Genomic DNA, 13875 nt, shown 5'->3' on the forward strand with positions numbered 1-13875 from the left:
ACTCCTCATGGGCCCCATCACCCAAATACCACACTAATATCTTAACCATCAGGCCCCCTACCCCTCACCCACTTACTTAAGGATTTACCTGCTTTCATTAGCTGGCAAAAGGCTTTGGGATCTCTAAAAGGACAGTGTTGACTGACTTATTAGAATGTGACTTGGAGGTGCCAATGTTGGACTGGGGTGGACAAAGTTAAAAATCACACCACACGGGTTGTAGTCCAGTTGGTTTATTTGGAGGCACTAGCTTTCAAAATGCTGCTGCTTCATTAGTGGGTTGTCAACCACTTGATGAAGGAGCAGTGCTTCGAAAGTTAGTGTTTCCAAATTAACCTGTTGGACTATAACTTGCTGTTGTGTGATTTTTAACTGATTTAGAATGTAGCAGCTATTGCTGTAAAAAAAGAAATGTGCTTTTTTAAAAGATTCTCTCCCATTCTGCTTAAATTCTTTGCTGGACTACATCTGTTGGGATGGATCTTGCAACCAAGATCAAGCCTGTAAATTCCTGGTAAAATAAGTAGACAACTTATTTTCTGATGTTGGTTGTAAATTCTAAGATTTGGAATAAGGACAAGGAATGCATTGATTCCCAGTGTCAGACACAGAATAATCTCCCACTGTGTGTATTTTTTTACTTCATTTACATTAAAGAAATTGCTAGCTGTACAGTTTCTGGATACACATAGGGAGTACTCACTCAACACTGAACTTTGCTTTATTTTACAAGATATAGCTGGGTACAGCAACTGTTAGCATGCTGGAACATGGACAATTACAGCTCACTGGGCTTGTGCCGCCAGAAAAATATAGTTCTCTTCCAGTTTGATGCCAGGGAATGCATCATTCAGATCCTCAGTGGCCATGCTGTGAACTGGAATCATGGTTTTGAACTTGATCTGGTGACACCGAGTTATGCTTTTTCATTTCTTCAGCTGGAAAACAGCAAGTTAGCAGAACAAATGAGAAAATGTACATGTTCCACTATACTGATAACTAAATAGTACAGGTCTGTCCTCTGGGAATCCATACTCACTCACCTCTTCAACATAAAGCCTCCTTTTAAACCTTAACAAACTCTTCACGTTGTATTTAGAGTCCTGGACTCGAAGCTGCATTCTGGCTGTGCATTATAAGTACAACGTGGACATGTCATTGTGGTCAGAAACAAGAACGGGATTAAAACATTGTGGAATTATCCCCTCCCTGGAGTGGCATGAGCAATAGCAAAAAATTTAGGAAAATACAGCAAGAACCAAAAGAAAAAAAATAGAATCTTAACATCCAGAAGAATATTTGCAATTTTCCCCTCAAGCCTTAAATGGTAACTTCGGAACCTTGCCATTGACAGACGACTATCTTATTCTCTGTGCGTTTGCACCTCATTAAAATTCAAACTCACTTTATCTATGAGGTACCTCGTCCAATACTCCTCTGCTTCCCTGAGAAACCAGATAGCACAAATTCTTGATTAGTAAGTCAGAGCTGCTACTTGACAGCTGCAGTTTACCAAATGTTTGTCCCAGACCATAATGGAAATGCTTCTTCACAACAATGTCCCTATATGCTACATAGCCACCATCCTCCTCCATCTATTGTACATGTGAGTTATCATTGGCAATGAACCTACAGCACCACAGTTTCATGCCTACTAGAGAGCCAACTTACACATCAGTTCAGCCCTTCAACACTTTATTTTGGAGTTCAGGGACCCCTATGACTTGCATGCTTCTGCCAGATTCTTTATATGCAGATACATAGACACATCTCATGTTTTCTTAAAACTTCACTTACTTTGTATCTACTTAGAGCTGCCAGCCTCTTTCTACTTGGTTTTGTTTTTCTTAGTGCACACACTCAGATTAGCACTGACTTGTGAGCTGCCAGCTTTTGGGTGGCTTACATTGCTTTCTTAGTGCACTGATCTTCAGTTCTCAGTCACAGATTGCCAGCGTCTGTGGCTCACATTGACTTTTACTACAAAGGGAGAGGCAAGCAGTTTGTCATGATTCAGAACACTGAACAGTCAAGTGGATGGACATGTCAATGTTTGCCACTGCGTTACATCAAAATCACATCAGAAGCAATGCTGGCTGTTTACGTGGTAAACATACTGCTCGCACTTCGAATAAATGGCCATATAAAAGTCAAAGGGGAGCAGTCCTCATTGGGGAGAAATGGTCAGTCAGAGTACCACCACAGTCAGTCAAGTGGTTTGTTCTCTTTCAGTTCCAGTATGAGGAACAATGTACTGGCAATCTGACATTTGGGAACAGTCAGCCCTACAGATCAAATACAACCAGTCCAGGGATTATAAGACAGTCAGTGTGCCTGTGGTGACATTAATCTAGGGGACAAGATCATGTGGTTAATTGAAACTGACCATAGAGCCAAAATCGGTGACTTTAATGCTGCCTGAACTGCTGTGCTCTTCCAGCACCACTAATCCAGAATCTGGTTTCCAGCATCTGCAGTCATTGTTTTTACCTCATTGATTTTAACCCTACTGCGAATCCTCTTGCAAGGATGCCTGCCTTGAAGAAGTTTTCCTCCTCTCTCTACAAGAATCTCAGGGAGTCCATCTCCCACTGCAACTCCCAGGTCATTTCCTCTGCCCTGAAGCTCTTCAACCATGTCGTGAAACAAACTCGCTACCACAGCCACATTTGCTTCCTCAGTGCCTGCCTCCGTAACCAACTCATCCCACACGGACTCTGGACCACCTTTAAACCAGCAGAGTTCGGACCCGAACAGGACAAACAGTACAGACTACAGATTCAAAAACACCAGCAACAGTTCTCCTTCAAGATCCTCCGCTTCACGCTTGCAGCAATGCGCCGGCATCTAAGCTCTCTACAGTCAGCCCTGCCTCAGCTGAGGGCCACACTCTCTCAGAATTGCAAAGGACCCACTCTGTACTACATCCTCAGGAGAATTCATACTCTCAACAAACAGTATTTCAATTCCATCTCAAACATCAAAAACTGTAAGTACCACAAACTTTTATCTACCCACCTCCATAACCAGCGCTCCTCAAACATTCCAGAAGATTTCCCTGGCCTCGGAATCTACACAGACGCCATTGGCCATGCAGCTGATGCAGCTGCCACCCCATGTTGATTGATGATGTCACTTCTGCCCCCATCATGGCCACTCCCACAATCACTTCCACCCCTCACAATTCCTCATGCATCACACATGACATCACTTCTGCCCTTCACATCATCGCTGATGCCACATGCTCAGTGACTTCTGCCACCCCTACTGCCATGGTCACCACCACTTCCGCCCCCACCAGGGCCACTCACCTGCATTCTGCTGACATGCCCCCCCACATATCCCACTGTCACCATTCCCGGCCTCCAGAACCCTGAGGGGAGCACCACCCCTGCTCATGACTCCACCCCCATTCCCCCCACCACCACACACACTCCTGTTACAGGTTCCGCCCCAACTCCCAGCTCCACACCCACACCAGATCCCAGCTCCCAGCCATGCCGAGTTTTCACCATCCCCCCCCCCCAGACCTTCCCCTCACTGAGGATGAACGATCAGTCCTCAGCAAAGGACTCCCCTTCATCCCCCTCCGACCATGCATCAATGAATTTAATACAGGCCGTGATGTCGAACAATTCTTCTGTCGCCTCCGCCTCCGAGCTTACTTTCACAATCAGGATTCCTGTCCACCTTCCGAGGACCCCTTCGCCCACCTCCAACACACTGCATCCACCTGGACACCCCGCGCTGGCCTATTACCTGCCCTCGACCTCTTCATTTCCAACTGCCGCCGGGACATTAACTGCCTCAACCTGTCTACACCCCTCCCCCACTCCAACCTCTCACCCTCGCAATGCGCAGCTCTCCAATCCCAACCTCACCATCAAGCCAGCGGATAAAGGGGGCGCAGTGGTAGTCTGGCGCACTGACCTCTACACTGCTGAAGCCAAACGCCAAATGAGGACACCTCTTACTGCCCCCTCGACCATGACCCCACCCCCCCCCATCACCAAACCATCATCTCCCAGACCAGACAGAACCTCATCACCTCAGGAGATCTCCCACTCACAGCTTCCAACCACATAGTCCAGGAACCCCACACTGCCCGGTTCTACCTCCTTCCCAAGATCCACGAGCCTGACCATCCTGGCCGACCCATTGCCTCAGCATGCTCCTGCCCCACGGAACTCCTCTCTACCTACCTCGACACTGTCCTATCCCCCCTAGTCCAGGAACTCCCCACATACGTTCGAGACACCACCCACGCCCACCACCTCCTCCAACACTTCCGTTTCCCTGGCCCCCAACGCCTCCTCTTCACCAATCCCTCTACACCTCCATCCGCCATGACCGGGGCCTCCAAGCCCTCAGTTTTTTCCCCTCCAGACGTCCCCAACAGTACCCTTCCACCGACACACTCATTTGTTTGGCTGAACAGGTCCTCACCCTTAACAATTTCTCCTTTGAATCCTCCCACTTCCTCCAGACCAAAGGGGTAGCCATGGGCACACGTATGGGCCCCAGCTATGCCTGTCTCTTTGGCTACATAGAGCAGTTGATCTTCCGTAATTACAACGGCACAACTCCCCACCTCTTCCTCCGCTACATTGATGACTGCATTGGCGCCACCTCGTGCTCCCGCGAGGAGGTTGAGCAATTCATTAACCTCACCAACACATTCCACCCTGACCTTAAATTTACCTGGACCATCTCTGACACCTCCCTCCCCTTCCTGGAACTCTCCATCTCCATTAATGATGACTGACTTGACACTGACATTTTTTACAAACCCACCGACTCCCACAGCTACCTCTACCTGGATTACACCTCTTCCCACCCTACCTCTTGCAAAAATGCCATCCTGTATTCCCAATTCCTCCGCCGTTACTGCTCCCAGGAGGACCAGTTCCACCACAGAACACACCAGATGGCCTCCTTCTTTAGAGACTGCAATTTCTCTTCCCACGTGGTTAAAGATGCCCTCCAACGCATCTCGTCCACATCCCGCACCTCCACCCTCAGACCTCACCCCTCCAACCGTAACAAGGACAGGGTGCTCACCTTCCACCCTACCAACCTTCGCATAAACCACATCATCCGCCGACATTTCCGCCACCTCCAAAAAGACCCCATCACCAGGGATATATTTCCCTCCCCACCCCTTTCCGCCTTCCGCAAAGACCGTTCCCTCCGCGACTACCTGGTCAGGTCCACGCCCCCCCTACAACCCACCCTCCCATCCTGGCACTTTCCCCTGCCACTGCAGGAACTGTAAAACTTGCACCCACACCTCCTCCCTCACTTTTATCCAAGGCCCTAAAGGAGCCTTCCACATCCATCAAAGTTTTACTTGCACATCCACTAATATAATTTATTGTATCCGTTGCTCCCGATGCGGTCTCCTCTACATTGGGGAGACTGGGCGCCTCCTAGCAGAGCGCTTTAGGGAACATCTCCGAGACACCCGCACCAATCAACCAAACCGCCCCGTGGCCCAACATTTCAACTCCCCCTCCCACTCTGCCGAGGACATGGAGGTCCTGGGCCTCCTTCACCACCACTCTCTCACCACCAGACGCCTGGAGAAAGAACGCCTCATCTTCCGCCTCGGAACACTTCAACCCCCAGGGCATCAATGTGGACTTCAACAGCTTCCTCGTTTTCCCCTCCCCCACCTCACCCTAGTTCTAAACTTCCAGCTCAGCACTGTCCCCATGATTTGTCCGGACTTGTCCTACCTGCCTATCTCCTTTTCCACCTATCCACTCCACCCTCTCCTCCCTGACCTATCACCTTCATCCCCTCCCCCACTCACTCTATGCTACTTTCTCCCCACCCCACCCTCCTCTAGTTTATCTCTCCACGCTTCAGGCTCACTGCCTTTATTCCTGATGAAGGGCTTTTGCCCGAAACGTCGATTTCGCTGGTCCTTAGATGCTGCCTGAACTGCTGTGCTCTTCCAGCACCACTAATCCAGAATCTGGTTTCCAGCATCTGCAGTCATTGTTTTTACCTCCCGACTTTAATGTCAAGTCTACTCTAATATTCACTGAGATCATAGTTGATCTGATAAACTTCAACTCCTCTTTCCTGGCTTCTACCCTTACTGATTAAAAATCTATATGGAATATATGATTTGGAGATGCCGGTGTTGGACTGGGGTGTACAATCACACAACACCAGGTTATAGTCCAACAGGTTTAATTGGAAGCACTAGCTTTCGGAGCGACGCTCCTTCATCAGGTGATTGTGGAGGGCTCGATTGTAACACAGAATTTATAGCAAGAATTTGCAGTTTGATGTAACTGAAATTATACATTGAAGCACAACAATCAACAGGCAGGAGAGTTCCCTCCCAGTTGGGGATCACTTCAGTGGTCCAGGACATTCAGCCTCGGACCTTCGGGTGACCATCCTCCAAGGTGGACTTCGGGACAGGCAGCAGAGGAAAGTGGCCGATCAGAGGCTGATAGCTAAGTTCGGTACCCATAGAGAGGGCCTCAACCGGGACCTTGGGTTCATGTCACATTACAGGTGATTACCATTGCACTACAAACACACATAGATATTCCTACGTACACACACAGATGCCCACACAAACCCCTATAGACACACACACTCCCACACTCTCACAAGCACCCCTTCACAGACTTAAGACACTCTGTGTGCGCCCACACATATATTTTGTGTGGTGAAATTTGTACTTGCAGAGTTACATTGCACTTTGCTCAAAAACTGCATGCATTCATGTAAAACTCTGATTCTAATCTAAAAAGTAAGATAACAATCTAAACATTAGGTCATAGACAGAGAACACAGGGGGCCAACACCTTCAACATATTGTCTAGCTATCACCATTGTTAACAGCTAACCCGAGAATGCAACTTTAAAAAGAGGGTTTTGTGATATACACATAGAGTACAGTGATAGTTTCACTTCTTCCAACAGATGAAAGACTAAACAGACAATCTATTTTTCAATGTATAATTTCGGTTACATTAAACTGCAAATTCTTGCTATAAATTCTGTTACAATCGAGCCCTCCACAATCACCTGATGAAGGAGCGTCGCTCCGAAAGCTAGTGTGCTTCCAATTTAAACCTGTTGGACTATAACCTGGTGTTGTGATTTTTAAATATGGAATATACTTATTGACCGAGTCGCTATACAGCTCTCTGCAACAAAGAATTCCACAGATTCACACTGATCTGCGAATTCACAGATTCACTACCCTCTGAAGGAAGAAACATTGAGACATGAAAAAAAAGGTGCAGGAATAGCCATTCGGCCCTTCAAGCCTGCACTGCTATTCAATACGATCATGCAATCTTGTTATCCCATTCCCGCCCTCTCCCCATACCCTTTGATCCCTTTAGTCGCAAAGGCCACATCCAGCTCCCTCTTGAATATATCGAATGAACTGGCCCCAACAGCTTTCTGTGGGAGAGAAATCCACAGGTTCACAACCATCTGAGTGAAGGAGTTCTTCCTCATCTCAGTCCTGTATGGGCTCCCTCTTATTCTTAGAATGTGACACCTACTTCTGGACTTCCTCAATATCGGGAACAATATTTTTCCCAAATGTAGCCTCTCCAGTCCCATCAGAATTTTATGTTTCTATGAGATCCCCACCCACACCTCATTCTTCTTCAATCTCGTGAATACAAGCCTAGTCGATTTAGTCGATCCAGTCTTTCATCATGTCAGTCCTGCCATCCCTGGAACGAGTCTGGTGAACCTTTACTGGACTCCCTCCATAGCAAGAATGTCCTTCCTCAGACTAGGAAACCAAAACTGCATACAACAGAAATTCCTCCTCATCTGTCTTAAATCTGATCCTTTATTCTGAGTAAATGCTCTCTGTCCTAGTCTCTCTCACAAAGGAAAACAACCTCTCTGCAGCTACACTGTCAAATCCCTTGAGTCTTGGACGTTTTAATAAGGTTGTCTCTCATTGTTCCAAATTCTAGTGAACCTACTCAACATTTCCTCATAAAATAGTACCTTGATACCCAGCATCAGCTTGCCCTTGTCCTTCTCGATGAAAGTGGTTGTGGGTTTAGAAGGTGCTATCCAAGGATCTTTGGTGAATTTCCATAGGGCATCTTGTAGATAGTAGCAGTGTGTACTATGAAGCATAAATGGTGGAGAGACTGAATAGTTGTGGATGTGGTACCAATCAAGTGAGCTGCTTTGTCCTGGATGGTGTCAAGCTTTGTGAATGTTGTTTAGAGCTGTACCCATTCAGGAAGTGGGGAATATTCCATCATGCTTGTACTATGTTGAAGGTGGACAGGCTTTGGGGAGTTAGGAAGTGACTTCTGACCAGCTCTTGTAGCCATCATATTTATACAGCAAGTCCGTTCAAGTTTCTGATCAACGATACCCCCAGGATTTCAATCGTTGGGAATTCAATGATGGCAAAGTCATTGAATGTCAAGGGGCAGTGGCTAGATTATCTTTCGTTGGAAATTTTCATTGCCAGGCATTTGTGTAGCACAAACATTATTTGCTACTTTTCCTGGATATTGTCCAGATCTCATTGCATTTGAACATGGGACTGATTAAGCCCCAAATATAAATAGGCTTAACAAAAGCAGGGGGGACTGAAAGGTTACACAGGCCACAGAAACAGCAACTCAAAAGAGAACAAAGGTTGGTGAAGTGATGAAATCGGTGTGTCACAGGCAGAACATGGAAGATACTGTGAGTATTGGAATCCTCCCATGTCAGATCAAAAATCAGTTGCTTAATAACCACACAGAATGGCTGTTACCACATGCATTGTGGGTAGAGCAAGTTGTTGCTTTCTACTTCAGAAGTGAACAGAAACTTTTGGCATTTGAGGCTTTGCTAGGGGAAACTGCAGTAACCATGCCCCTCCACTGATTCAGTACTGTAATGACAGCTCTCTGGCTTCAATTTGCAATTCGTTGGCATGTTGTTACTTTTCAAATGATTCATGTAAAGAATTATGGCCTCAAGCCCTCATGACCATTACATAATATACTGTAATTACTTCCTTGTCATGTCAGCTAGGTAGCAGAACGAGGCATTTAAAAGTAGTACCTGAACTTTCCAATTCACGTACATATTCTATAACTAGCACTGGCAGACAGTGCTTCGCAGCTGACATGTTCGCACTTTGCACAACAAGTACTGAACGGCATGGTCTGTAGTGTGGAGGTTTTATCATGGTACCTTATAGGCAGAGTTCTACTCCTCCAGAGCAGCATGAAAATGTTGGTTCGGAAATGCGTACTGGATGAGCTAACATACCTCAGAGCTTCTGACCGAGGCATGACAAAGACCTCCTTAGGAAGCCTCCATGTTACAATCTGTGAGGGCATACATGAGGCTTCATCAATATGATTCCTGAAGAAGGGCTTATGCCCGAAACGTCGATTCTCCTGTTCCCTGGATGCTGCCTGACCTGCTGCGCTTTTCCAGCAACACATTTTCAGCTTCATCAATATGCATTAAATCTCTGGATTTTCTTCAGTTAAACTGTTATCTTTCTGACATTCTGCACAGATTAACTGCTCAGAGATCTCTCAAAGATCACCATAGCTGGACTGCTTGTGGTCTTGAACCAACTATGAAGATATTTTTTAAAAAATTGTGATTACTACTTTGTCAATAAGCTCAGCAAAAACAATAAGGTCCAGAAATTATTGCACAACAATAGGGAGATCGACCAAGGACGCAGAGGACAATGATGAGAATGCAAGTCTACCAGCCTCATTATCATTTTCTTCAACTGGATGTTAGATTGTAAGCACTGATTAAGAATGTCCCAGGCCATCATCATAAAACTGTTTCTCCTGCTGGAGCAGCACTGGGTGGCAATCTCATCCTGCTGACTATCAAGGTCTAAGATGCCCTGAATCTGTATGTCAGCAACTTGTATCAAGGAGCAACTGAGTACCTGCATGTATCTCTCAATCCTTGACCCATTCATGTATCTGGCAAATAACTGATGCCATTTTCTCCAGCTCACCAACCTTCATATCCCTGTGATTAAAAAGGTCCAGCAGCTCAGGCCTGGCACTCTCCACCATTGCAGGCTTCCCCCAGGTGCAGGGCTCTGTTGACTGCATTCATGTTGCTTTGACAGTGCTCCACATTAATTTGCAGAGCTCATCAAAAGAACAAGATTCCTTTCTACTAGTGTTCAAATTATGTGATCATTGATGTCACATTTTGGAGGTCTGCACCAGATATCCTGGGAACTGCCACGAGTCTTGCACACTGGAATATTCAGAGGTTCCAGTCTCCTTCCAAAAGGTGCTACAGGATTGGCTACTATGAGACAAGAGGTACCCTTCTGAAAATTGCTCACAACATCCCTACAAAATCCTCAGACTATCGCAGAATGAAAATACAACACTGATCACACTTCTACCGGAATAGACCATTAACCACCTTAAGATGACTGAACCACTTTGGCAGAGTCATGCAGAATACCCAGTCAGAGCATCATTGTGGCATGCATGAAATTTATGCATCTCTTTCAGAGGAGATATCTATGGATTTCATTAAAAGGTTTTTCTAGGTGTGTATAAGTTAGCTCCTGAAACATACAGGCAAACGTTTCAAAATTTAAAGGAATAGTCTGGGCAAACCTACATTGCTTTACCCTATCAAATCAAAGTAATTTTTACAATCCAATTATAGGCATTAGGAATCAGCATATGAAGCCATCAAAGAGCGGTTTCTCTTAGAAGAATTGGGCGGCACGGTGGCACAGTGGTTAGCACTGCTGCCTCACAGCGCCAGAGACCCGGGTTCAATTCCCGACTCAGGCGACTGACTGTGTGGAGTTTGCACATTCTCCCCGTGTCTGCATGGGTTTCCTCCGGGTGCTCCGGTTTCCTCCCACAGTCACAAAGATGTGCAGGTCAGGTGAATTGGCCATGCTAAATTGCCCGTAGTGTTAGGTTAAAGGGGTAAATGTAGGGGTATGGGTGGGTTGCGCTTTGGGGGGTCGGTGTGGACTTGCTGGGCCGAAGGGCCTGTTTCCACACTGTAAGTAATCTAATCTAATTTAGAAACTCACTATTTTTCGTCATTTAGAACCAATATTGAAGACAAGATTGCAACTGCAAGACAGACAGCAGAAACTGCTGACAATTATGAGCAGATTCATAAACTAACTACCTGCTATACTAACCTATAAAAGTTAATTGTAGGAGAGTATAAGGAAGACAAGTAAATGTAAAGTAGCCATAATTCTACGATTCCATAGGGTTGGTCTCTCATTAGGGAGGGACGACTGATTGTGTTTTAACCTGAGTGTTACCACACTTCAGGAGAAGGGCAAGGTTGAGGAGAGTGCAGAAGTTGAACCCCTGTTATTGGCATTACTCTGCATCACAAACCAGCTATTTTAGTTACCTGACCCCTCCCACAAGGACGGCAAGTAGCTAAGGTAGAGAATGGATAGCTGTAAATTTTGTTTTGAGAAGGAAATCTCAAAGTGCTGAAAGTTGAAGAAAGGCCTAACTGTTTCCACAATGTAAGACAATGCAGCAAAGCTTCTATAATTTAGTAGACTGCTGGGACTCACTGAACAATTTCTACACTGAAAATATATAAGAGAACTACCTCTGCCCATGGGACTTGCGCATACTTAGGGCAGTGCCCAAGGAACTTACGCCTAACTGGATCTGTCTGACTACATTCAGTTCCATTACTTTCTTCTTATATTTACCATCAGACCTATCTCCACCAGTACTCTATCCCTGTGTTTTATAGAGCATTACCTGTGCCCACCAGTACTTGACCCCAGCATTACGCAATGACAGATCAGTCCCCACCAGTACTGTACCCCAATATTAGAAAAACTTATCCCCAACACCATTGTACTTCAATGTTATATGTTAGTGACCTGTGCTCACCAGTATTCGACACCAGTGTTACAAAGTGAAAGAGTTTACCTGGGATAATATCCTCAAGATGAACAACTTTCACTTTTATGGAGCAGTTTTCACAGCCCAGAATGTCCCAACATAGTCCACAATCAATGAACTATAGTCACCGCTTAATGTATGGTTAGGATTACAATGTAAGACAATAGCATCTATTTTTCCTGAAGCAAGTTCCCGCAAACAGCAATATGATAAATGACCAGATATGGTCACCAATAAATGACCACTAAATTTATTTTTAGTGATATCAGTCGAGGGATAAATGTGAGCAAGAACAAAATGGAGAACTTCACTCCTCTTCCACATAGGGTCACGGGACCACGTACAGCTATTTGAAATGACAGGGAGAGCTTTAAATTATTTAATGAAGGTGAGAGGTACCCACTGAGCCACAACTGATACAGTGCATTGACATGTAGATATAGCCTGGTCCCATGATTTGCCTCATCAAACATCTTGACTGATGAATCCAGGAAACAGAACCCTAGCAGAATCAGCAGCTCTAAGAATTAAGGGAGCAAGAATGATTCAAGGATAAAGGGCTTATAATATGAGGGACAGTTAAGTAGATGAACTAACGGCACAGATCATCGTGAATGATTATGATATGGTAGGCATCACAGAGACATGGTTGCAAGGGGTTCAGGACTGGCAGTTAAACATCCAAGGATTTACAACTTATCGAAAAGACAGGGAGGTGGGCAGAGGGGGTGGGGTGGCCTTGTTAGTTAAGAACAAAATTAAATGTATGGCACTGAATGACATAGGGTCAGATGATGTGGAGTCTGTGTGGGTGGAATTGAGGAACCACAAAGGCAAAAAAACCATAATGGGAGTTATGTACAGACCTCCTAACAGTGGTCAGGACCAGAGGTGCAACATTTCCAGTGCGAGCAGCAGCGAAGGTAAGACCGTTTGGTTTTAAAAGTGCTTACCGGTAGCGGGCAGCGGTGTTTTTTTTCTCTTTCACTCTCTCTTCACAGAAAGAGCGGGAGCACCAGGGGGAAGTGACGACGACCAGAGGGGCAGCCGGGAAGGAAAGCGGTGAGTATTTATACTCACCCTTCGAAGCGGTCGGTCATTTCCAGTGCGAGCAGCAGCGAAGGTAAGACCGTTTGGTTTTAAAAGTGCTTACCGGTAGCGGGCAGCGGTGTTTTTTTTCTCTTTCACTCTCTCTTCACAGAAAGAGCGGGAGCACCAGGGGGAAGTGACGACGACCAGAGGGGCAGCCGGGAAGGAAAGCGGTGAGTATTTATACTCACCCTTCGAAGCGGTCGGTCATTTCCAGTGCGAGCAGCAGCGAAGGTAAGACCGTTTGGTTTTAAAAGTGCTTACCGGTAGCGGGCAGCGGTGTTTTTTTTCTCTTTCACTCTCTCTTCACAGAAAGAGCGGGAGCACCAGGGGGAAGTGACGACGATCAGAGGGGCAGCCGAGACCCGGAAGCAGTTAGTGTAAGCTTACCTGGGTAGGTTTTTTCCCCCTTTAAAAGCGCGAAGGAGAGGAACCCGAGGCACTACACGGGTAGTGCCTCCCACCCGCCCTCCTCCTCTAACCTAATAATAACACCTGTTGTGGTAAGTAGGTAAGTGCTGAATTTTGCTTGTTGTATTCTTTAGACCCAGTTTTTTTTAAATAAAAGTTAGCTTTAGAGGGATGGCAGTGAAGGCAGTGCAATGTTCCTCCTGCAACATGTATGAGGTGAGGGATGCCATCGACGTCCCTGCCGATTACACTTGCAGGAAGTGCACCCATCTCCAGCTCCTCCAAGACCGTGTTAGGGAACTGGAGCTGGAGTTGGATGAACTTCGGATCATTCGGGAGGCAGAGGGGGTCATAGATCAGAGTTATAGGGAAGTAGTAACTCCAAAGATGGCAGATAGATGGGTGACAGTGAGGGGGACTGGGAGGAAGCAGCCAGTGCAGGGACCCCCTGCGGCCATTCCCC

The 13875-nt window shown here is 46.2% G+C and overlaps 1 protein-coding gene across 1 annotated transcript in view; it reads right to left on the reverse strand.

The window, feature by feature from the left end:
- Nucleotides 1-703: 703 nt before the first annotated feature.
- The window catches only part of LOC148145268 (WW domain-binding protein 2-like), a 52680-nt gene continuing 39508 nt past the window's right edge, over nt 704-13875 (reverse strand). Inside the window, exon 5 of the mRNA XM_088000401.1 lies at nt 704-938. Coding sequence (XP_087856527.1) covers nt 859-938 — 80 coding nt within the window. The 3' untranslated portion in view covers nt 704-858. The remainder of the gene's footprint in view (nt 939-13875) is intronic.

Source organism: Chiloscyllium plagiosum, unplaced genomic scaffold, assembly GCF_037043375.1.
Source record: "Chiloscyllium plagiosum isolate Xiang-an unplaced genomic scaffold, Cpla_swu_hap1 HiC_scaffold_25, whole genome shotgun sequence".
Classification (NCBI taxonomy): domain Eukaryota; kingdom Metazoa; phylum Chordata; class Chondrichthyes; order Orectolobiformes; family Hemiscylliidae; genus Chiloscyllium; species Chiloscyllium plagiosum.